Source organism: Myripristis murdjan, chromosome 24, assembly GCF_902150065.1.
Source record: "Myripristis murdjan chromosome 24, fMyrMur1.1, whole genome shotgun sequence".
In the NCBI taxonomy this organism is placed as follows: domain Eukaryota; kingdom Metazoa; phylum Chordata; class Actinopteri; order Holocentriformes; family Holocentridae; genus Myripristis; species Myripristis murdjan.
This window is the reverse complement of record NC_044003.1, coordinates 16,469,487-16,493,486: the sequence shown is the minus strand read 5'-3', so window position 1 is coordinate 16,493,486 and position 24,000 is coordinate 16,469,487. Positions and strand designations below refer to the sequence as shown.

General features: G+C 40.5%; 1 protein-coding gene across 1 annotated transcript in view; it reads left to right on the top strand.

The window, feature by feature from the left end:
- Positions 1-24,000, top strand: part of lama2 (laminin, alpha 2) — a 188,888-nt gene that overhangs the window by 112,792 nt on the left and 52,096 nt on the right. Inside the window, exons 26-36 of the mRNA XM_030047861.1 lie at positions 636-812; positions 1,529-1,714; positions 1,981-2,099; positions 2,586-2,703; positions 4,690-4,848; positions 9,319-9,443; positions 9,899-9,985; positions 10,665-10,858; positions 15,481-15,623; positions 16,584-16,682; positions 19,891-20,002. Of these exons, the coding sequence (XP_029903721.1) occupies positions 636-812; positions 1,529-1,714; positions 1,981-2,099; positions 2,586-2,703; positions 4,690-4,848; positions 9,319-9,443; positions 9,899-9,985; positions 10,665-10,858; positions 15,481-15,623; positions 16,584-16,682; positions 19,891-20,002 (1,519 nt within the window). The remainder of the gene's footprint in view (positions 1-635; positions 813-1,528; positions 1,715-1,980; positions 2,100-2,585; positions 2,704-4,689; positions 4,849-9,318; positions 9,444-9,898; positions 9,986-10,664; positions 10,859-15,480; positions 15,624-16,583; positions 16,683-19,890; positions 20,003-24,000) is intronic.

Sequence of the window (24,000 nt, the reverse complement as noted above, 5' to 3'; positions counted from 1 at the left end):
ATAAACAACCAATTAACTAAACGATCAGACAAAGAAACACCTGTTTTCAAATAAAGTTATAAATAGATGACTTATAAATTAACCATAAATAATTTTGGCCTCAACATACCGGCCCCTAATTGTAGATGCTAAAGCAGCACAATTACAAATCCATATTCAAAGTGGGTCAAAATTAAACAGTAATCTTCATCTAATAAATTCATAAGCATTTCATTGTCCATAACAGCTTATGATCATGTGACTCCCGATCAGAATCGTATGCTTAAGAGTCCCAATATATGTACGATATATGAGTTCATTGGGGTGTGTACATAGTCCAGTGGGGTGTGTGTATAGTCTGCATGTGTGTGTATGTGGGGCTAGAGGTGATTCTTACATTGTACACTGAATGCTTTTCTGAATGGTCTCTATTAATGGTGCTAAAATCAGTGTACTCCACATGTGTTACTGCAATTACAGTCATCAAAGTCATCACATCAACATAATCAGAGTGTGGTGGTTACATGGGTTTGGCCTTTCTGACATTTTTATCATCTGTACCAGCCCCAGGAATGCTGTTGGGGTTGGTGACCTTTGTGGATCAGTCCACAGGGATCAAGCAAGTATCAAATTATTCTTGTTCTTGCATTTCCCAGCTGACCTTGAAGCCAGAGCAGACGGTGCTCCCCCTGGTGGATAAGTCCAACACCGCTGAGACGAGGAGAGGGGTGAGCTTCCAGCACCCTGAGATCCTGGCCCACGCTGAGCTGGTCACTGCGGCTCTGAACGAACCCTACTACTGGAGATTACCTGAGCAGTTCAGAGGCTCTATGGTGAGAAACCTCACTTTGTGAAGTTTTTGTGTTTACATTGCATCCACATTCAATTCTAGGTAGATTTTAAAAACCTCTTGAAAAGTCTTACATTTGGCTGTCTGTCTAGCCCTTTTCCATTACATGGTACCAGTCCTGCTCATTTTTTTGGTTTTCTGTTCGGCCAAAGTTTGGGATTATATCTGGTACCAGATCCTATTTTTGGAAGCACCTCCATTGAGGTTCCAAGCAAACTGAGCAGATACTAAAAAGTGACGTGCAATGCTGCAGATTGTCAGGGAGAAATTAAACAGCGAAGTGCTGCAGGTCACTGCTTACAACCAGGAAATTCAAAAAGTGAGACTATCAAAACTTGTCACATATTTGATAATCTATACATGTATTTTTTCAGTGAATTTCTAGGTTACACTAATGTTGTTCATGTGAAGCACTCATTTCAAGTTTTTTTTTTCTTTCTTTTAAATAACATACTTGTGTTGGGCTCTGGTAGGGAAGGGAGGAAAAACTAGTCAACACGCCCACAAGAGACCAGTGGGGCTGCACTGTGAGGAGGTGCTATCTGCAATAGAAAATTAAATCCTGAAAAGTAAAGCAAGTAGAGCTGAAATGAGTCAAGCCTATACTATGTAATGGAAAAGCACCGTAAGTCCCACAGACCTATGAAGCAAGAAAGACTAACGCTCTCTCTCCCTGACTCTCTTTCTCTCTCTCTCTAGATCACAGCGTACGGTGGACAGTTGAAGTATGCCGTTTACTACGAGGCCAGAGATGAAACTGGTCCCTCCTCCTACGAGCCTCAGGTCATCATCCGGGGCGGGCCTAACAGGGACCTGGTGATGACACGTCACACAACGGGGCTCCAGATTGGTCAGCTCACCCGCCACGAGATCGACATGACAGAGGTAAGATCTAAAAACGACTTGTGTGACATGCCTTTGTTATGTTACGTTGTTCTTACATGTATGTAACTGGGAAGCCTAAAAAATATTTTATTTTACTCGACATGATCATCTGTGCTTATTTATTTTAAGCTATGAAATGTTGGGTCATAGAAAACCACTATACAGTTTTTATGCAATCATATAAAATAAAAGAAAAATCCTATGAAATAAAAATATGTTTGTGTGTGTTTGCGTGTGTGTACATGTGTGTGTGTGTGTGTGTATAGCATGAGTGGAAGCATGCAGACGGGCGGTCTATGACTCGTGAGGATTTCATGGACGTTTTGTTTTACGTGGACTACATACTGATCAAGGCATCACATGGAAACCTGATGAGACACAGCCGGTAAAACACACACACACACACACACACACACACACACACACACACACACACACACACACGTGTGTGTGTGTGTCAAATTGTCAAATTGTATCTGCTGATGAAAATTAGATTCGACAGCTGTATAAAACATAAGTTCTGGGTAAATCTCCCTTATATTTTGACTTCAAGGTGTCATCATGGCAATGGGCTCTACTGAAGGTTGTTCGCCCACTAAAGTGATTTTTACCTGCTACATATCATCATCATATACACACACCTCTCCAGTACCAAATACACTATCATAAAACACTGCTGTTTCCCAAGTGCTGGCAGTTTACTGCTGATTTTATTCCAAAGAATTGAAAATAAAAACACAAACTCCACTCAGCTTTGTAGCATTAAGTATTTAAAAATCCAACATCTTAATTTATATGTGAGGTTCATGTCCAGTGTAGATGTGACCATCTTGAAAAATCTCTCTCTCTTTCTCACTCTCTTTCTCACCAGTATTTCAGAGATCAGTCTGACGGTGGCCGAGGAAGGCAGACCGACCACAGAGAGTGAGAGGGCCCATCAGATTGAGAAATGTGACTGTCCTACTGGATACTCTGGACTTTCTTGTGAGGTATACACCACCACACAGATAAACACACACACACACACACACACACACACACACACACACACACACCAACACACCATCACTCCCAGGTGAGCGATTGTACCTGAAAGGTGTTTACTTCTCAGGGAAGATATCCAAAATAATAAATAATCAGATCACATAGTTAAATTAAGTTAGATCAAGGTAATCAGATTATTTTCCAGTACTGGATTCTTCCAGAGGAGCGATACTAGCAACAGGTGGCTCCGTTTGAAACTGCTCGCATTGTTGTGGTAATATAGGTTTTAATACAGTTATTAACACAGGATTTTTACGGCTAGGTGCTGAGGTTTTAGAGGTTTTAAGAACATCCTACACAAGCAGATAAGTAAAAGTAATCAGATTACATCACAGAGTCTCTGTAACCCATTAGAGTATGTTATTGCGTGCAACTTTGAAGTAGGCAATTAGATTAGATAAAATTTTAATGATGCTCAAGGGGAAATTGGATCATTGCTGCAGCAGAGAGAGTAGTATAGATAAGAGGAGAACAAATACAGTGTACTGAAGATAATACAAGCAATTACAGCAGTAGGACATAGTGAGAATACAGTGAGACATGAATAAATAAAAACAAAGCATTTTCGTCCAGAAAAAAAAGAGATCCAGATAGTAGATCACATTATGAATCTAACTTTATGCATCTTGATTAGGAACTTGCTTTAACTCTCCATTTACTGATGACTGATAATTGATCGCCGTGCTCTCAAGGCGGCCCTGCATGTCTCAGAGCTTAGAGGGACGAGTGCTTTTTGTCCACGACAGAGAATGCAAACACGGAGGTCACGCACCACATTTTCAACAATGTCTCGCAAGTTTCCAATTTACATTTACTACAGAGTGTTAAGCTGCACCAACGCCTTTTTAGACGCTGCTGTTTTTTTTTCTTTTCTTTCTTTTTTTTCCCCCCTTTACTATGCCAGGATTAAGCCTCACAGAGCGTCTCCCCCACTTAGCTGTGATTTTGTCAAAGCAATTGACTTTCAGCGGCAGCCGGCTCCTTCTCTTAAGCCACCAAAAGCACATAGCGGTGACCAAATCTTTAGTTTAATGAGGATTTTGTGGAGAGAGCTTATGATACACAGAGACAACTGTTTTGGGGAACTCCACCAGGCGCCAGCGCTCTAACAGTTGTCTAGGTATTACTGCTTTAATCACACGGGATACACCATTTGCCGGGAAACTTTTAACTAGATTTTTCACCCTCTGTTTCACTTTGCTGCCTGAGAAGCCGCCATCTATATTGCCCCAAAAATTAGCAGTGTACATAATTTAGAAGCTACAGATAGTGTTGAAAAAATGCCAAATGGAAGCCAAATAGCAAACGGTAGCTAAACTTGAAATGTTCAGGTCGCAGAGGGCTTGGCTGACAGATGGCGGTTCTATTTGTAGCCGCCGTCGTTGTTAATAAAGTATTTTTAAACGGGCGTTTAGCGCTAGCAGAGGGAACAGATGGCTCTTTAAATGGACTCCATTAATTATTACTGAACAGGAGAGAGAGGGAGAGACAGTTACCTTGCTTGTGTGTGTGTATGTGTGTGTGTGTGTGTGTGTGTATGCATTGGGTCGGTATGCACAGGTGCTGGAGAGTGTGTGCGTGTGTGTGTGTATGTGTGTTCAAAAGTTACTGAAGGGAATAACTCTTAATTGTGTATGCGTGTGTGAGTGGTCAACAGTTGCCTAGAGGAATAACAATTAAGGATAATTATGTGCGAGTGTGTGTGTGTGTGTGTGTGTGTGTGTGCGTGTGCATGTGTGTGTCTCCAAAATGGACAGCATGTAAGTTGTATGAACAAATGTTAACAAATTGGTAAAACAAAATTAAAGCATGTGTCTGTCTCTCTACCTGTCTATCGCTCCTCTCACCTCTGTCTCTCTCTCTGTCTCTCTCTCTCTGTCTCTCTCTCTCTCTCTCTCTCTCTCTCTCTCTCTCTCTCTCTCTCTGTGCAGGAGTGTGCTGCAGGTTTCTACCGTCTCCGTGGTGTTGGCAGCGCCCTGGCGTCTGCTCCGGCGTCTCGAGTGCCCACCGCCGCTGGCATGGGCAGCTGCGTTCAGTGCCAATGCAGTGGGCATTCGTCCACATGTGACCCTGAGACATCCATATGCCAGGTAAATGTGTGTGTGTGTGTGTGCGTGTGTGTGTGTGTGTGTGTGTGTGTGTGTGTGTAGGGTGGTCATTCGGCCGCTGGTGACCCTTATTCCGCCATATGCCAGGTAGTTTCTGGAGGAGAATGTGAGAGACGGATAAAAAGATGTGTGTGTGTGTGTGTGAGAGAGAGAGAGAGCGAGGAGGGATATTAGAGAGAGAGATGTCAGGCACTGTAATTAGCCTTGCAATAATTAACGAGCCCAGGCATATTCATATTTTGTGTAATTTCCTCTCCTTTGGATCTGACCCAAAGCCACCTCTCCTTCTCCTGTGATGACGGGGGGAGATGATTTTAGCACAAGACCAGCAAAAATAAACACTTTTAGAACAAAGTGAGGTAAAACCCCACCACCTTAACTGCTTAAACACAAGTTAATCCACAGGTAGTTTCAATCAAGCAATGCCATTGGTTGAAGACGCTTTCCAGTTGTGATAATTATTCTCCTTATGAGTTCTAACTGTGACAGTAATTTAAATAAAACTGTTGTTGTGTCTGGTAAAAAGGGAGCTAGTTAGTGATATGACTTGTTTTCATTTTTATTTATTTGTTCCTTTATGTGAGTGCAAACAAAGGAGAATGTGTGATTTCGAATGGGAAAGTTGTGTCTCGTAGACTTCAGGATCATCGGTATGAGCGGCACAGAGCAGCCCAGACTCCGTCACGGCGGCCGCAATCATTCAAAAAGTCACATTGTGTGTCCCCAGCCTTCATCAGATCATCTTTGTGCTGTGTCAAGTTTTTTACCCCCTTCTCCATTCCTCACTCCTGTCTTTTCTCTGCTTTTTTTCTACTTTTCATTTCCCCTCCCTTGTGTCTCTTGCCTTCCATAATCTCCTCTTCCTCTGTCCATCCTTCTCACCCTTCCCTCTTGTTTCCCTCCCTCGTCACCACATCTCCACATTCTACTTCTTTTCTCTCTCCCATTCCCTTTTCTCCTTCCCATTATTGTAAATTCTCTGACCCTTTGTGTCACCTTTCATCGCCCGGACACTCCTCCCTACCATTTTTCCTTATTTCTCTCTTCACCTTGTTCCTTCTCTCAACCCTCTCTCCTCTCGTTTATTCATCCAAATTTCCCTCTCTCTCTCTCTCTCTCTCTCTCGACTATACTCCCTGTCTCTCTTCTCTCCTGTTTGAATTCTATCCCTCTCTGCCTCCCAGCCATTTTTCCCTCGCCCATTTCCATCTCGCTCCCCATAACAGTGTCATTAGCATTTTTCTAACCGAGCGGGCTAAATTGAAAATGCTAAACGAGTTTGTTTCCGTGGTAATTAGCGGTAACGAGGAACACAGGAAGTTAATGGAAATGACTTACCTCGTTAAGAGGCAACTTCCTGTTGCGCTGATTGAAGTTCCCGTTTCAACAAACAAGGCGAACACATAAGACAGGACCCCGGGGATATGAAAAGCAGAGAGCTGTGTATGTGTGTGTGTGTATGTACAGTGCGGGGTCATGTGTGTGTGTATGTAATGTTTGTACAAGGAATGTGCAGTGTGTGTTTAGGTATGTGTGTCAGTTGTGTGTGTGTGTGTGTGTGTGTGTGTGTGTGTGTGTGTGTGTGTGTGTGTGCACATGTGTGAGCATTTACTGTTGGTTTTACTATATGTGTACAGTATGCACATGTTGTGCCCCTTTGTGTGTGCTTAGAGGGTGTTGGGGTGTGTGTGTGTGTGTGTGTGTGTGTGTGTGTGTGTGTGTGTGTGTACCTGCATCTGTGTTTGTGTATAGAGAGTTTGTTTGTTCACTATGTGTGTGAATGCAATTTATGTATGGGCAATTTGTGTGTGTGTGTTTGTGTGTATGGCTATAGTAATCTCAGAGTTAATTGAAAATGAGCTGAAACACAAACATCTGCCTGTTCATCGTGTGTGAGTAGTTATTTCGGTAACACTTTCTATGAAGGTCTATTGTATAATGCATTATGAGCGCATTCATAAGGCATTATAATGCATTTATAATGCGTTATAAAACATGTTATAAATGCATTATAATGCATTTATAATGCGTTATACAACATGTTATAAATGTTCATAATCATGTATGACAACTTATAACAAGGTTTATAAATGATTATAAGTGGTGGATATAATGTGTTATAAGCTCATCATTCACAATGTTTTATACCTTCATGGCAAAGTGACAACAGTGTTTTATGGAAGAATCTGAAGTCCTGGGTGATATACCATGTTATAACTACCAGTTCTAAAAATAAATTAATTAATTGTATTATAGTATTATAGTATCATATAATTGCTAATAACCTTACACAATGCTGTCACTTTACTTAGAGCTCACAAAGTCATCCTATAGCACATTATTGATGTTTATTAGACATTATTCCAGAAGTGCTGACACTTTACTTTAAGCTCACAAAGTCATCCTCTAACACATTATTGATGTTTATAAGGTATTATTCCATTTCAGAATTTGAGCATTTATTATTTCTTATGATGTGTTACAGCAGTTCATATTATTTTTATAACTGGTAGTTATAACATGGTATACCACCCAGGACTTCAGATTCTTCCATAAAACACTGTTGTCACTTTGCCATGAAGGTATAAAACATTATGAATGATGAGCTTATAACACATTATATCCACCACTTATAATCACTTATAAACCTTGTTATAAGTTGTCATACATGATTATGAACATTTATAACATGTTGTATAACGCATTATAAATGCATTATAATGCCTAATGAATGCGCTCATAATGCATTATACAATAGACCTTCATAGAAAGTGTTACCGTTATTTCTTCTGTAGCTAGTTAGATAGATAGATAGTTAGACAGATAGTGGACGATATGCTGTGTATATACAGTATATGTGTGTGTATGTGTGTCCTCGTTCTGCCCTTGTGAGGACTGCTGGGTTTATGACTAATACAATCAATCAAGGTGAGTATGTTTTTTTTCCAGCGGTCTATTCACAATGCAAGAGGCTTAACTGTAACTTTTTGATGGTGTGTACGATCCCCTCGGCCGTGTATGAGCTGCTGTGCACAGTCTCAAAACCCATCATCAGCACGGCCACCTGTTTAGGACTGGGATTTGACTGAAACCATTCTTTACATTATAAACGATTACATTTTCCATCAGATATGAGGAAGGCTAGATGTGAGGTTACTGGTTTTAGCGGATGGGAAAATGCAGGTAGTGAGTCTGACAGCATTGATGTTTGCAGGTGTATGCATGTGAAGCAGGTTGGTGTTGAAAAAGAGGATAACTGCTCATTTGACTGTCGCTGGATGAGTAAACGTTAACAAAAAGGCTTGTGACAGCTGTTTCCATCTATTCGTTCAAGTCAATTTGAACAGGCCAAGAGGAAAATCCAAGAGGCAGGCAGCCCCTGACTTTGAGGGAAATATCAACTAACTAGTGTGAATTTTCCGCCAAGAATTGCAAACACGATTTGGCAAACATTTGGATTATTGTCTTGAAATCACAGCTAAGCACACCAAGTGATCAAAACATGACTAAGAAAGAGAACTGACAGTGGGTAATGTTAGCAGCATGGCACTTTATTTTATACTCTTCACCTCATGTCAAAGAGTGTAAAGCAACGAGTCTTGCCAAGACAATTATCTCACTGACAGAGAGAAGAAAAAATAAACCTCCCCCAGGCAATTTTCTCAGTAATCAAAGGGGAAAAGATGAGTGACCCTGTCTGACATCTTTTCAATTAGTCATCTTCAAGCTGAGACGTAAACAAACAAGGAATTGCATGCAGCATTACTTAACTAAGCTGCACTAATTTACTCTCCTGTCTTTGTGTCGCAGATGTGAAATATGCTACAATCTGACAATTACATGCACTGGAATGCATTAATTTTGTTTGGCTCATGCCTACAAACCATTCATATTTTCTCTAATCACTGAAAATAAAACTTTGTCTTCCTCAAGCCAAACTGGCACCTCATTTTCATTGTGCCCAAGGCGACGTTCAATGTAAAATCCAGTTAAAGGTTTGGCCTCACTCCTGTTGATTATAATTTAATTTGAAAATTATGTTTCTTTTTCTGATTTTTTTTTCTGTTTTTTTTTTTTTTTTTTTTTTTTTTTTCCGTTAAGATGAAAGCTTTTGGATAAGCAGCATGAGTCACTGTGGTGCAGCTGCATAGACTGAACCAATTAAATTCAACCACTCACGCTGAGAACGCATGCTGGGTGGAATATGATGGGAAATTTAAAACTCACATACAGAGGGGTTAGAGTTAAAGCTGTGCTTGGATTAAAGTTAAATTTAGGGTTAAAGTTTGGCAGGTGCAGATTACAGGTTAGAGAATGAATGGAAGTCAATGGAGTATCCTCGCCACATACAGAGTCAGCAGAGTTTGTCTGTGTGTCTGTTTGTTGCAAAAGAAATCTGAAATATTACAAAGCACTGTATGTGTGTGTGTGTGTGTATGTGTGCACGTGTAGAATTGCCAAGACAACACAGAGGGTGACCGATGTGAACGCTGCGCTCCGGGTTTCTATGGTGTGGTCCGCGGTTTCCATGACGACTGTAAACCCTGCGCTTGCCCCCTTACCAACCCAGAGAACAAGTAAGTTCCTTTATGTCTTTCTATCTTCTTTTATTATTCCTTTGCCCTGCGTTTTTCTCTTTTACTTGATTTGAAAGTTAAAAAGCAACATATGAATCCCGCTTCCCTAATTGGGATAAGTCGCTCGGAATATGAGTGAATGAATGAGTGAGTGAACAGTTGTCTACATTGTTTGTGTGTGTGTGTGTGTGTGTGTGCGTGTGTATGCATGAGTTGAAAGAATCAAGTTGTATTCTTTCTTTCTGTCATTCTCTCTTTGGACCAATACCTCAGCCGGTCTCTATCTTTTCTCTCTCTAATATTTCTTCTTTGCAAGTTTTGCATTAGACACCAGACTTTTTTTTCCGGTCTCTATCACATGTATGTGATGTATGTGTGTGTGTATGTGTTAAGTATGAACTTGATTAGTGTCTTAAAGTTGTTCCAGTAAAAGTCTCTCCCGTGTTTTTGTCCAGTTTCAGTCCAACCTGTGTAGCTGAAGGGTTTGATGACTATCGATGCACTGCCTGTCCTGAGGGTTATGAGGGCAAATACTGTGAGAGGTCAGACACGTACACACACACACACCCATCCCCACACACACACACACACACACACACACACACACACACACACACACAGCAGTACCTGTGGTTAATGAAAAACAATAGACTTCAAATAATCTTGAAGCCAAAGAAGTGGTTATGCATAATAAGTTGTCCAGACTTGTGTACTTTTGCAACAAAGAATGAAGAATGACTTTATTACAGTAAATTAAAAAAAAAAAAAAAACATACATCTCAAAAACAGCAGCAAAATAAAGGAAATCAGATCAAAAGAAAATTGGTTTAAAAAATGTAAAGTCCAATAAAAAAAAAAAAAAAAAAACACTACTAAGATTAAAAGTGGGCAAAATCAAAAAACAATTACATGAAAGCAAACCTATGAAAATAAAGTTAAAGGAGAAAAAAAACATTCAAAAGAAACACATTCAAAAGAGAATTGGTTACATTGAAAATAAATAAATACAAATTATAACACAAAAGACTCAATATGAGACAAAAAATTGTGATAATGAAAAGCAGTTACCTTAAAGTCAGCGTACAGAAATACATTTTAAAAAGTGATTGAAAAGTTAGTGGTTAGGCTAACTTTCTCTCTTCTCTGTTGACATCTCTTATTCAAATCAGTGGAAACCTAGAAGCAAGCTATCTAACTCCTTCCCACAATCCCCCTGTCCAGGTGTGCCACTGGTTACCACGGTAACCCACGGATGCCAGGCGGCCGCTGCGAGGAGTGTAAGTGTTCCTTGTGGGGGGCGTGGCCTGGACCATGTGACCCTGTGACAGGCCAATGCCGTTGCAGGGTCGGGGCATCTGGGCAGACGTGTGACCAGTGCATGGAGAGGCATGTGTGTGGACCAGCTGGGATCATCTGTAAGACTAATACACACTCAGTTTTTTGTTTGTTCATCTTTCTTTCTTTCTTTCTTTCTTTCTTTCTTTCTTTCTCTCTTTCTTTCTTTCTTTCTTTCTTTCTTTCACTCTCTTTCCATCCAGGGTGTCTGCAGGTCCCCCAAATAAATAAATAAAATTTGTTAAATCTATCTTTCCATCTATCTGTAAAATATAGTCTAGTCTGTGTGGTGGCCCACCAGCTCCACTTAATGTTGTGTTTTTTCTTTATTTTGGTGGTGAACTGTAAATGAGCAGTCAAAGCCCTGTTCCCCAGTTACCATGGGAGACAGGGGTTCGTGGCAGAAGTCAGATTCGAGTCATTTAGAAAATAATTTCAATGTCATTTAGATCTAATTTAAAGTTAATATGAGCATGATGGCAGGGCCAATTCTGTGCTATTAGCATGTCTAGAGGTAAGTGTGTGTGTGTGTGTGTGTGTGTGTGTGTGTGTGTGTGTGTGTGTCTGTGTCTGTGTCTGTGTGAATATAGAAGAGAGGTTGTAAGACATCAGAGAGCTGATGTGAAATTGCTCCTGTCAGGGAAGGGAGGAAATTGCTCACTCAAGTCTTTATGCGTTCAGACACAAAGCGTGTGTTCATAAATTGGCACCGCGAGCGCTGCGGCGCACTCTGACACTCAACTGACCTGCCGCCACGTCCAGAGTATAATCACAAGACCTGATGGTTTATACAGAGTGGAGCGATCAGACCGCCATTCACTGTTGGCTCTTGTTGAAGGGCAATGGTGTCCTCACTTTCGGCTGTGCTCTGCCGTCTACCATACCGAGTGATGCAGAGGATCAGAGTGGGAGGAGGCAATCTCACAGAGACAGGAGAGAGACAGACATCTTCCACATTTACAACTGCATTTGCACAGAAATTCATATAGGTAATGTTATGGGTTGTACTGTTATAGATTGTACCCTTTCAAATGACAGCATTTATGCTCAAAATACTCACTCACTACATAAGTCTGACACCTGTAGACACCCTGGAAGATTTTTTTTTTTTATATATTCTCCGTTGCTTGACTCCTTTCCATACAACATTAAAGAACCATACCAGTTTAGCATAATATCTACAAAATGTACATACTTCACATTTCTGCTAATCATTTCCCAAAGCAAGCAGTCGTATTTTAGAACTCCAGTATAATTTCCCTACCTTTTATGCAGGCAATGGCTTCCATCCATTCCACTACAATATAAAAATTAACTTTCAGAGGCTTCAAACTTTCTTGACACCAGTGTTCCATCACCACAATGTTGTCCACATTAGTTTTCCTAAAAGGAGGATCACTATTGTGTTTTGATGACTTGAAATTGGCCGGAGTGATCTCTCGTCTCTCTAGTCCCCGGGGGAAAGTTTGCTTTACACAGCAAATTATCAGTTCTGTGATTTGTGAATAGTGACAACTTTGCTAGCTGCAGAAGCAGAACATTTTAAGGTGGGTGTTCGAGCCAAAAATTCATATTTAAAAGTTGAGGGATTTCGAATATATATGTTGTGAAATCTTTAGTACCCCCACATGAGTTGCAAAATGGTTTGTTGCAATGTTTAATGTGAGAAAGCTGTAGGAAATGGGCCAAACATTCAGAGTCACTGGTATGATTGGATTGTACTTTATTTGGATGTTCTTTACAAGACATCTAATCCTGAGATACACTGAAGAGCTCATGACCCAAAGAGAACAGTGGGTAAACAAGCCAGCAGCAGAGGGAAGATGAGAGAGCTACCCACACACCTGTAACTCAAATTAAAAAATATAATTAAACTGGTACAGAGAGAGCTAATGAGGAAGCATATGTTTCAGCAGCTTTAATATACTTTAATATACTGTTGTTTATGAGGAGCACACAAATAGGTGTGTATTTTTGCTCTTTTGGTCATGCATGCATGCATGTATGTGTGTGTGTGTGTGTGTGTGTGTGTGTGTGTGTGTGTTAATGCATGTACAGTATGTTTGTTTTGCAGTGTGAGGCTTGAGGGAGAGTTAGCCTCCTGTCTTTGATTCTGCTTAAGACGGTTGTAATGAGGCGAGTCAGCGTTAATCCTTCACAACCACAAGTTCACAGACCTGGAGTTTCCTCTGGGCCTCGGTGGGGCTTCTAGCTCATTTGTGCCTAGACCTTTTACACTTCAAAGCATTTTGGGGTGCATTAAGGCATTTTTTTTTTCAATATTGAAGTATACTGTAGAAGTATTTTTTTTTTTTTTTTACAGTAATGAATTTTTTACAGTATTTTAAAAATAATTTATACAGGGATCAAATGGCTTTGTAAGAGTTATGACTTAGACTAACCACTAGAAGTCTAAATGTTTTTCTTTCCTTTTTTTTGAACTGATTATCAGCCAGTTTGTTTCGTTTGCACTCATCATTGTAAAAGCCACACTTTCAGTCTAAAAAACACTATACAATTATATATACAGCGGAAGATAGCATGCCTCCACCACAACATGGCAAAGTCATCTTTGGAGGATCCAGAGTATTTTTGCAACAAGAGACACCAGTGATCCATTCTGAGCAAACTCCTTGGAAATGTGACTCCTCTTCCTCAGCACTCACTTCTCAACCACTCATCAAGCCTCAGACCTCCTCCTCAGTTCTCACCCTGAACTGATGATGATGCTACATGTGCCCTGAGTGCCCATCATCCTTCCCATGTGCAACTCCCTCTCATCCAATCATCAGTCTGTCATTCCTATGGATAATGACTCGACTCCTCTCTTCATCCAAAAGAATAATGTTTTGTGATTGGTTGAAAGTTGCTAGTAAATACAAACTTAACCACTGGAAAGACTTGACTCACAGCAGCCTCGCCATAGACAAGCGGCTATTTACTCCCACATACAATGTGCATCTGTGTGTATGTGTGTGTGTGTGTGTGTGTGTGTACCCGTGGGGGGTGTGGGAGCTATATGTGTGTTTAGACAACCCTGTATGCATGTTGTTGTTGTGTGTGTGTGTGTGTGTGTGTGTGTGTGTGTGTGTGTGTGTGTATGTGTGCATTCTCTTTGCTGTGTGTTTGTGTGTATGCGCATGTGTATGTGTGTGTGTATGTGTGTCTGTGTGTGTGTGTGTGTGTGTACGCGTGCAGGTGCGTGTGCATGTGTGTGTTGTAGCTTGTCAGAGATTGATAGAGTAGAAACAGTTTTTGTTTTATTTAATTTATCTTTGATTTCCCCTGTCAGAAATTTTAATTTCTGCAATAAATCAGCCTTAGGCTACAGTGATACACACACACACACAACCAAGATGTACAGAAAAGAGTGTATGTGTGCGCGTGCATGTGTGTGTGTGTGTGTGTGTGTGTGTGTGTGCTTGTGCATTCTGCATGTGTGTGTGTTTGCCTGCAGTGTGCTATACACTCACAGTAGGTGTTATTCTCTGTGCTGAATTTCATCCACGAAAAGTTCTGTCTTTCTGATGCTGGGCCTGTTATACAACACACACACACAAACACACACATCCACATGCACACACACATGGACAAGCGTTCACTCACTCACTGACATACATGGACATGTATGCTTTCGGTAGTCCATCATAGCAGATGACAACATCCAAATCACCAATGTTCCATTGGTGAGTTTTTCTGTGTTTTTCTGTGGAGGAACAACAGATTTTCTTGCAGGCAGGGCTCGTGTAGTCTGTGCCTCATGGGCATGTTTCTCCTCTGGTGCCTCCTCGTAATGTTGAATCCCTTCACGACAGAGCTGTTTCCAGCCAGATCGGTCCAAGCCCATTTCTCAAGAGCTGACAAGAGTTGGTCCTTTTATTGTTTTTTTCTGCCTCCACAAACCCCCTTCCCCATTCTACCCACCGAAGGGTTGGGGGGGGTGTTGCTGCCACTTTTAGACCCTGCCATGGACAACAATCTCCATATGATGTAGCCAACCCAGCACAAGGAATGATATCCCCCCGCTGTTGCTGCAATTGGATTTGCTGCATTTGCCTTTGTACATGGTTACAATATCCTGCCATTTCTTGAGATGATATAAAACTCTGGTGAGGAGCTAGCCAGTCTTCATCTGCAAGGATGCAGTCAGAGCCAGGGTTCTTCTCGTTCAAAGTGTTGACTGCAGATAGCAACTGAGTATGACAGTGGGAGATCCAGATTTTGAATCATGAGGATAGTTGAGGAGATCCTTCAGGGGTCTGCTGCAGTGGGTTGGTGGAGAGGCATCTAAGAGTGCTCAGCTCATCTCAGAACTATTTGATCCATAGACCATCACACACACCATACACATAAATGCACTTTGTCTTTCTTTGCACCTTCATCTTAAGGCCCTCTATATTCCCTTTCTCTTCCTCTTGTTCTCCATCACTCTATTTTTCTTTCTTTCTCTCCCATCTTTTTTTCCACTCAATCTTTTTCCTCGGTCTCTCTCTGAACTTAATCTGCTGAGAATAGTTGAGATGTTCTTTTTTTGTTTAAGACCATGGACCCCACAAACACAAATATATTTACACACACACACACACACACACACACACACACACAAACAAGTGAACACTGTCTTGAACCACTTCTACGAGTTTAATTGGTCTCATTACATTACTAACTGTGTGACTCTGTATATGTGTGTGTGTGTCTCCAGCCTGTGATGATGATTGCTCAGGTCTGCTGATCAGTGATATGGATCGCCTTTATCGCATCATCACTGATGTCACCCTGACCACGCCCCTGCCACCTCCCTATAAGATCTTGTACCGCTTCGAGAACATGACAGAGGAACTCAAGGTAAAACACTGTGTACCACTGCAGCATGCGATCACCATTACTTTTAGTTGGCTTCAAAAATTAGTTTGCCTCTGAAATGTGTAAAGAGTGACATGGCACATTTTTGTCCAGCTCTTGTCAAACATGGCTGAGAACAACCGAAAGCTTTAGACTCACCTGTCACAACATGGATTATGTTTACAACTAACTTCTTCATCAGTGTGAGAACTTTTGTGTTTGGGCACTTGTTAGTTAGCTAGCAACAGTACCTGGGCAACTAGATTTACTATCAGTCTTGCTGCTGCAAAAATCACAAAATTATGTTGCTTACAGTTTTTTAAATCTTACCCCCCGCCGCCCCCCACCCCGTTGCTTTGAACCCTGCTGAAGTTAGCTCTCTCAACCTGCACCAGGACCCTACACATTTTGAGCACCTCCTAGTGAGCTCGTTCTAAGAAATGCTTGTTTTTATTCTTTTCTTTCTCTGAGCGTTGCTAGCATCTTTCAGATAAAATGACTGCAATATGTTGCAGCAGGTATGATGACAGAGTTAAGATAGAATCACATTCCATCACTGCTACTGTGTGTTTTATTTCTTCTTTCATAAATACTGCGGCATCAGTTGTGACTGTTGAACATTTGGCTTGCATAGGCAACATGTTGAACGTATATACCATTGCCATATTTCCTGCTGTCAGAGACAGTCATGGTCAGGAGCTCAGACTACCATTTTGTTGCTTCTGTTGCTCAACTGAACAATCTTAACCACAGCACTCTACTAATTACCATTCAGCTTTACCAGACACTTTTTTCTTTCCTTTTATTCGTTAATTCTTTTTTCTCTCCTTCCTTCCTCGTGCCCTCTCTTGCTCACCCTCTTCCTTTCAGCTCACAGCCAGCCAGTTCAAAAGCCTAGCCCTGGGCTAAAATGTGTCAGACATTTCTCTGTAATTCCTTAATCTAAATGTTTCTCTCTTGCAGCACATGCTGTCGCCTCAAAAAGCTCCGGAGAGATTACTGCAGCTGGCTGACTCCAACCTGGGATCACTCGTCACAGAGATGGACCAGCTACACAGCAGGGTACAATACTTTTGCTTTCTTTTTGTCTTATTTTCTTGGAAGCTGCCTCCCTCCCTCTATCTCTGTCTCTCCTTCTGTCTTTGTCTTTGTTTTACCATGTCTGTCTCTCAGTATCTGTCTCTTTCTGTTTTTTTCTCATTTTAACATAGTGAGCTATTGAGCAGATGTACAGCATAATGTGATATGGTAGTTTTAGAGTCAGGGAAGACTTCCATACTCAGGGCCCTGTTTTTGTGAATCAGTAGTGCAGGTGCAAAGTGCAGTCAGTGGGGTACGGGGCGCTCAAGGTGTAGCAAGTGACTTTTGCTATCTTTGTGGCCAGGAGCCTGCAGTGCACCTGTGATACAGATGGAAACAAGGTGGGATTAGGGGGAATATGTTGTCAGTAGGCATGGCAGGAGTTGGAATCAGTCATGAGCAATCAAATCAGTTCCTCTCGCCCCCTTTAAAAGCAGTACATGAATATGCGGCAACGCAAATATCAATATATCATACTCCTGTTATGAGCTCAGTTCCTTTTTTTCTGGAGATACGGAAAGCACAGGCACCATGTTTTCCATGTTTAATAATGCCTATCAGTTTATTTAATGCCGTTTTATTTTAGAGGAAAACGATTCACACAAGCATGCAGTTCCATCTAACTTGCTATTAAAACATATTCCATTATTTTGCCAGTTGTCTGTCATTGCCTTTAATTAAGTGATCAATAAGATGCCATTACTGCCAGCACTACTGGAAGTATGTATGTTTAAATCCATTTAAATAGTTGTATAAACAGACAATTCTGTAGTCTGAAGTAATAATGCTTACTTAACTTGTGACCTGTGAAAGCTGAATTGAAAGAATTTTTTGATGGTTATAAAAAACAAGTTGTTTCATACAAGAGTTTTAGAATGGAGATGTGTGAAATACTTTCCCAACTCATTTCCAGAATGTCACTGTTTGTGTTCTTGTGCCCCAATTTCCACTATATAAACTTGGAAAGTGTGTGGAATCAGCTGCAGCCAACCATTGTGGTGTGCACAAAAGTTCAAATGTTTGTGCTGTCATTGTACAATTGGCTTGTGATAGTTGTGCCACATTTAATCAGTGTACCTGCACTGGAGGAAATGTACAGAACTGAAAATACTTGCACATTCCTCAGGTTAGAGGCTACCAATCATGTTCAGATGGTTACAGTAATGTAATCAGCCATAAGGGAAGGCTCTTGTCTTTCCTGCAAGCAGTTGTGGATGACAGTGTTCTGTTCTTCTTGAAAGAATACAGTCACAAGGCTCAATGCATGCAAATAAATGAAACCACTTTTTTTTAGCACTTCTTATGTGACCCCCCCCCCCCCATCTCTCTTTACATAGAAAAATGCCCTATGATCACACACACACACACACACACACACACACACAAATTTCAAAAGTTAATTTAATTCAAAAAGTGAAATTTTCATATATTTTAGATTCATTACACATAAAGTCAAATATTTCCAGCCTTTTTGTTTTAATTTTGATGATTACGGCTTATAGTTCATGAAAATTGAAAATCCAGCATCTTAAAATATTAGAATATTACATTAGACCAATCTAAAAAAGGATTTATAATACAGAAATGTCAACCATATGTTCATTTATGCACTCAGTATTTGGTCAGGGCTCCTCTTGTGGGAATGACTGCATCAATGCAGTATGAGAACTCTAGTTTGTGCATTTTACTTCATACTTCTTAATGCTCCATGTGTTTGTAGATAAGCTTATGAAAAACTTGTTCTGTAAATAGTTGTTTTAGTCTTATGATTAAAAATTCTGACTTGAAACGCAATTCGGAGGCTATTCTGTAAATAGTTTCCTAATAAACAATAAATATAGCAATGTTTGATCAACTCATACCCTTTTCAGACTTAAAATACCAAATGCTGGGTACGCTCTGCCCATTCTCGGTTTACAGGCACAGATATAGATCATTTATTTGGTTAAGCAGATACAGTGTACTCACTCATCCCTAGTATGTATCAAAAAAATACAAATATACAAAATACAAATAAATTAAACTATCTTAAGGTACCTTTATATTATTTGACAAGATTTTAATAGAAAATATTGATGACAAGCTGGAGCACTTGTCGAAGCTGAGGATTCCCCGTGTTCCACTCTAAAGTTATGCCCCATGTTCCATGTAGGTCATCTGGATATTATTAGCGTAATGTCCCATTTTGACCAGAATGTGTATCAAGCCTATGACTAACCAGTTTAACCAGTTCTGCAAGCTGCTGGTCTGTGATGTGGTAGGCACTGCAGACAGACCAGTGTATCCAGTGCGCTGGGAGTGTGACTCCACTGCAGCGTGTGTAAACTTTCCCCCACAAGTCATAAAGTGAAGAAAAATAACACTCAAATTCACAATGTCAAGCTATACCCTTTTAGGGACTGGGGGCTGACATTTTGTTGACAGCAAAGCTATCACCCACAGCCATAAACACATACACACATGCAAGCACACACACACACACACACACACACACACACACACACACACACACACACACACACTCACCTACACAGACATATACAAGTTAAAATGATACACTGTGGTCTTGTCAAAATCTAACAATAACTACCTGGCCCCTCTCTCTCTCTCCCTCTCTCTCTCTCTCTCTCTCTCTCTCTCTCTCTCTCTCTCTTTCTCTCTCTCTCTCTCTCTCTCTCTCTCTCCCTCTCTCCCTCTTGCTCCCTTTCCCTCTCTCTGAATGTGTGTGTGTGTGTGTGTGTTGAAGTGGGTGTATGAGCTTGTTTTTTGTCTGTCAAGAATTCATCAATCTCTCATTTTCTTGGTCCTGTGTGTGTGTGTGTGTGTGTGTGTTGGGGGAGGGTCGTGGTGGATGTATGGCTGTATGAATTTGGACCAAAATGAGGACAAACAATAGTACAGACTGAAAGACCAGTAGTACAGACACATTCAGTCATATTGATTGTGTGTGTGTCCGTGCATGCGTGTGTGCGTGCGTGTGTATGTGTGTGTATCGCTGTCATCTTCTGTCATTCTTGTCCATCAGAATTCAACCTTGTGCCTTTCCTTTTCCTTTGCAAGAGGAAAGTCAATACTGTGTTTACTTATTCATTTACAAACATTGTGTGTGTGTGTGTGTGTGTGTGTGTGTGTGTGTGTGTGCGTGCGTGTGTGTGTGCGTGTGTGTGTGTGTGTGTGTGTGTGTGTGTAGGCCACTAAAGTGTCTGCTGACGGAGAGCAAGTTGAGGATGATGCAGAAAGGATTTATAAACGAGCTGAAGACCTGGAGGAGTTCATCAGGGACACACTGCTGGGTGTTCAAGGTAGCAGAAACTGACAGCAGCTCTCCACTGCTAACTACTAACTACCTCCCTGCACTGAGCTGCTTCTACTGGAGTCATCTGACATCACTGCCACACTTGTTTCATCACTCACTGGACAAGTTTCATTACTATCATCTGACTGTTGCAATCAGTCATCAAACTAGTCTCATCACTCCTGTCAGACAAGTTTTGTCACTGTTGTCAGGCTATTAACATCACTGGTATCTGCATCACCTGTAAAATTACTTTTTACAGGTGAAATTACTAGCTACAATTACTTTGTACTCACAGAAAATCCAGTATGACATGAACACAGAATCACAGCACATGCTAGTTAAAGTGAAATTCAGGGGATGGCTTGTTGGAAACTGGACTGTAAGCGTGAGAGTTAAAAATGCTAGCTCAGATAATGATTTAAAAAAACAGCAATATACATTCACAAACAAGTCAGAAAGGGATAATCAACACGCAAGAAGCTTGGCCTCCATATCCTGCCTTAAAACAATTTAACACACCCTACGTGTTGATTATACCACGGTCATTTGCCACCAATATAAAGGAAAGAGGAGGAAACAATGGCGTGTTTCCTTCCTGGTCGCTTTGACAGCCTTGCTTTTTAATGTTACTATGGTTACAAGTTGGCTAGTGGATGAATTTAGAACTGTGATTGAGCTTGAGCCAAACTGTGTGCAATACACAGTTTTAAGGCACACCAGCCAGCCAATGAGAAATGAGTATTCACCTAGACCATGGTATAAATAACATTAGCGGAAATCAGGACTCAGGTAGCCTAATACCATAATTAGGAATGGTGCTTATTAAAATGGTGCTTATTAAAAATATTTAATTAAATACTGACTAACACTTATGCCAAAACTATGAATGATAAACCAACAATTTTAATTCTTTATCAAAATGTTTTTATTGTCATCATTGGGTGCAGAAAACATGTAAGAGTCAGATGAATAACTGCACCACTTTCCAGTCACTAGTACTGAAGTACTGCTTTTATCAGAAGCTTTTCAAGGTGCTTGTCTGTCAGCTGCTGTCTGTTATAAAAAAAAAAAAAAATTCTTACAAAATATCCATAATAATATAATTAATTATGTAAAGGATAATCCATGATGGTGGTCTGTTATCAAGAAATAATGACTGATGTCGAGGTGAAGAGTGAAGAAGCGTTCCTCTGTGGAGGTCATTATTTTTCAATAACAGACTGCCTTTGAGTGGATTATCCCATGGCTTGTAGAGCTGCCTCTACACAAACATCTGCAGTAAAAGCAAAGACATTACAATAGCTTAAAAAACTGAGGATGGATGGAGCTAACATTTTAACACTTTTCCCGGTCTGCAATGGTTTGAGGCCAGTAACGTAGTTAACGGAAGTTAATGCTCACAGCATCTTTTGTTGGCAATGGGTGTCGCAGTCAGTTACTGAACTGCACCAGTGGACAAACTACACAACCCCATTACTTGAGTCAAAGTACAGATACCCTGAGACAAATATTACTCTACTACAAGTCACAGTGGCTCAGTCAGTTTTCTATTTGAGTTAAAGTACTGGAGTACGTGCTTATTGTTACTCTCTGCAACCACCTAATGAATGCACTGCCTTGCTCAAACAACTGCTTTGCTACATTAATGTAGTTATGTAGTTTGTGCTTTGCCAAAATGTAACATACATTTTACGTTGAAAGTGGATGTCTTGCTTGCGTTTGTTTGACTGAGCTGGAGCCAGCATGCAGCCAGTTGCATTTTAGAAAAAAAAAAAAAAAATTAACAGCTGACTTCAAGGCTATGCTTGAAAGTAATGTGTAAAAACAACTTCCACAGAAATGTAGTGGTGTCAGCACAACATTTGTCTTTGAAACATAGTCTAGTAAAAGTCATAAGTTTCACCAAAAACAAATACTCATGTAAAGATCCTGGAAAAATACACTTAAATACTGTACTTGAATACTTTGTCACTGCTGAAGTGCCTTCTTTACATGTCGCAAACTACAACCCAGACAGCAGCATTTCTGAAGTGTGTTAATTTGGGACAAACAGGTACGGTGATGAGATCACAGCTCAACAACGGCCTTGACAACAGTCAGAAATAATGGAGTGCAGAATGTTCTGCTTGACAAATCAGAATCAATTATTCAACATTCTCACTTAATAATTCTATAAGTCTTAACAGTAACTCATTACAGTACTTTGTTTCACAGAGAATATTAAGTTAATAACCACTTCAAGTTATTTAAATGTTATAGAAGGTGGGCTGTAACCAGAAGGTCTCAGTTTCTTATCCCAGGATTTTCAAGGGAGATCTGGGGTGGAGGGGGAAGGTAAAATGCTGTAAAAGCATTTTTTTTTTCTGCATAAACCCATCCAGGTAAAATAATTCAAACTATTCAGAGTAGCAGTATGAAATGTGTACAGTAAACTGGTAGTGGGATGAAAAGAAAGTCGCCAAAACAATACATTCTGTGATGAAACTGTCCCCTCCTTGTTGTTGCTCCTAGTTTTCTGGCTTTCTGCCTAATCACTGTGTGATTATGAGTGTGTGTGTGTGTGTGTGTGTGAGAGAGAGAGAGAGAGAGAGAGAGAGAGAGAGAGGAGAGCTGTGGCTCACTGGATGATTGAGAGTAGCAATTAGAGACTTAATTAGTGGCTATCACAAACACACACACACTGTCACAGGCATGCAGAAACACACACAAAGTCACACAAGTATACACACACATACACATGCACACACATAATGAGGCAAGAAAATACTGTACACACTTTCCTCAGTGTGTGTGTGTGTTTGTATTTACTAGATGCCATAATATGATTCCATCCACGTTTTAAGTGTTTAATTGGCTTTTAAATCCCACTATGTAATTATACGGCTGTGAGACACACACACACTGACACATTCACATGCTAACACACACTAACACAGATGCATACACACATATTTACATGCACACGCGCACGCACACACACATACACACACACATACAGCTGTTCATTAGCATGATGGCTTTAGTTCTGTCTTGCTCTAATCACATCATGTTTACATTTCAAATGAGAGGAAATTCTGCATAGACACACACCCCCCACATACACACACATACGCACTATTTAAGTCCCAACTTGCTGTAATTATATCATGTTTACATTTCAAATAAGAGAATAATACAACATCACCACACATACAGTATACTCAAATGTACATAAACAATGTGTGTGTACACATACACACACACAGACACACACACACACACACACACACACACACACACACCCTCATTAAGTTCCAGCAGTATTATTCAAATGAGCCCTGCAGCATTTTAGTGCAGTTTCACCGCTGATTGGTTTGAGATTACACTGCCTTTAATTTGATAAAAGCAGGGCAAACATGAAGTCTGCCAAAATCACTGGCTTTGAATGGTGTTAAAAAGGATTCTGTGTGTGTGTGTGTGTGTGTGTGTGTGTGTGTGTGTGTGTGCATGTAACTGTCACTGAGTGTGTTTAAATGAGTGCAGATCAAACACTGTGTGATTTTCTCTTTCTTTGAGTCATATAACTACGAGACATGACAGCGGTGCACAGCCAGAAGACCCATCAGAGCCATGTCCATGTCCATGTGCATGTCTATGTATATCTATATCTATATCTATATCTATATCTATGTGAGGATCTGTGTGCATTTCTATGGGGCACCCTACAGGTATTTGGAGAAACAAGGTAGAAACTTTACAGAAAGTGCACTTACTTTGTCAGATTGGGATGACAGGGGTATATAAAAGTCAGTTTTAAAAAGGTATGTCATTTCAGTAAATCCCAAGCTATGACAGAGTCTCTGCAGCTGCTATCATTTACTGCCAAAACTTACAAACCCAATTATATCAACAGAATATCCAGGGACAAGCAGGAGCAGTGAATGACAAGATATTACTATTTGATCAGTGTGATAAATTATTAAATCTTGGTTTTGCATTGAAATAGATTTCTGGGGATTTTTG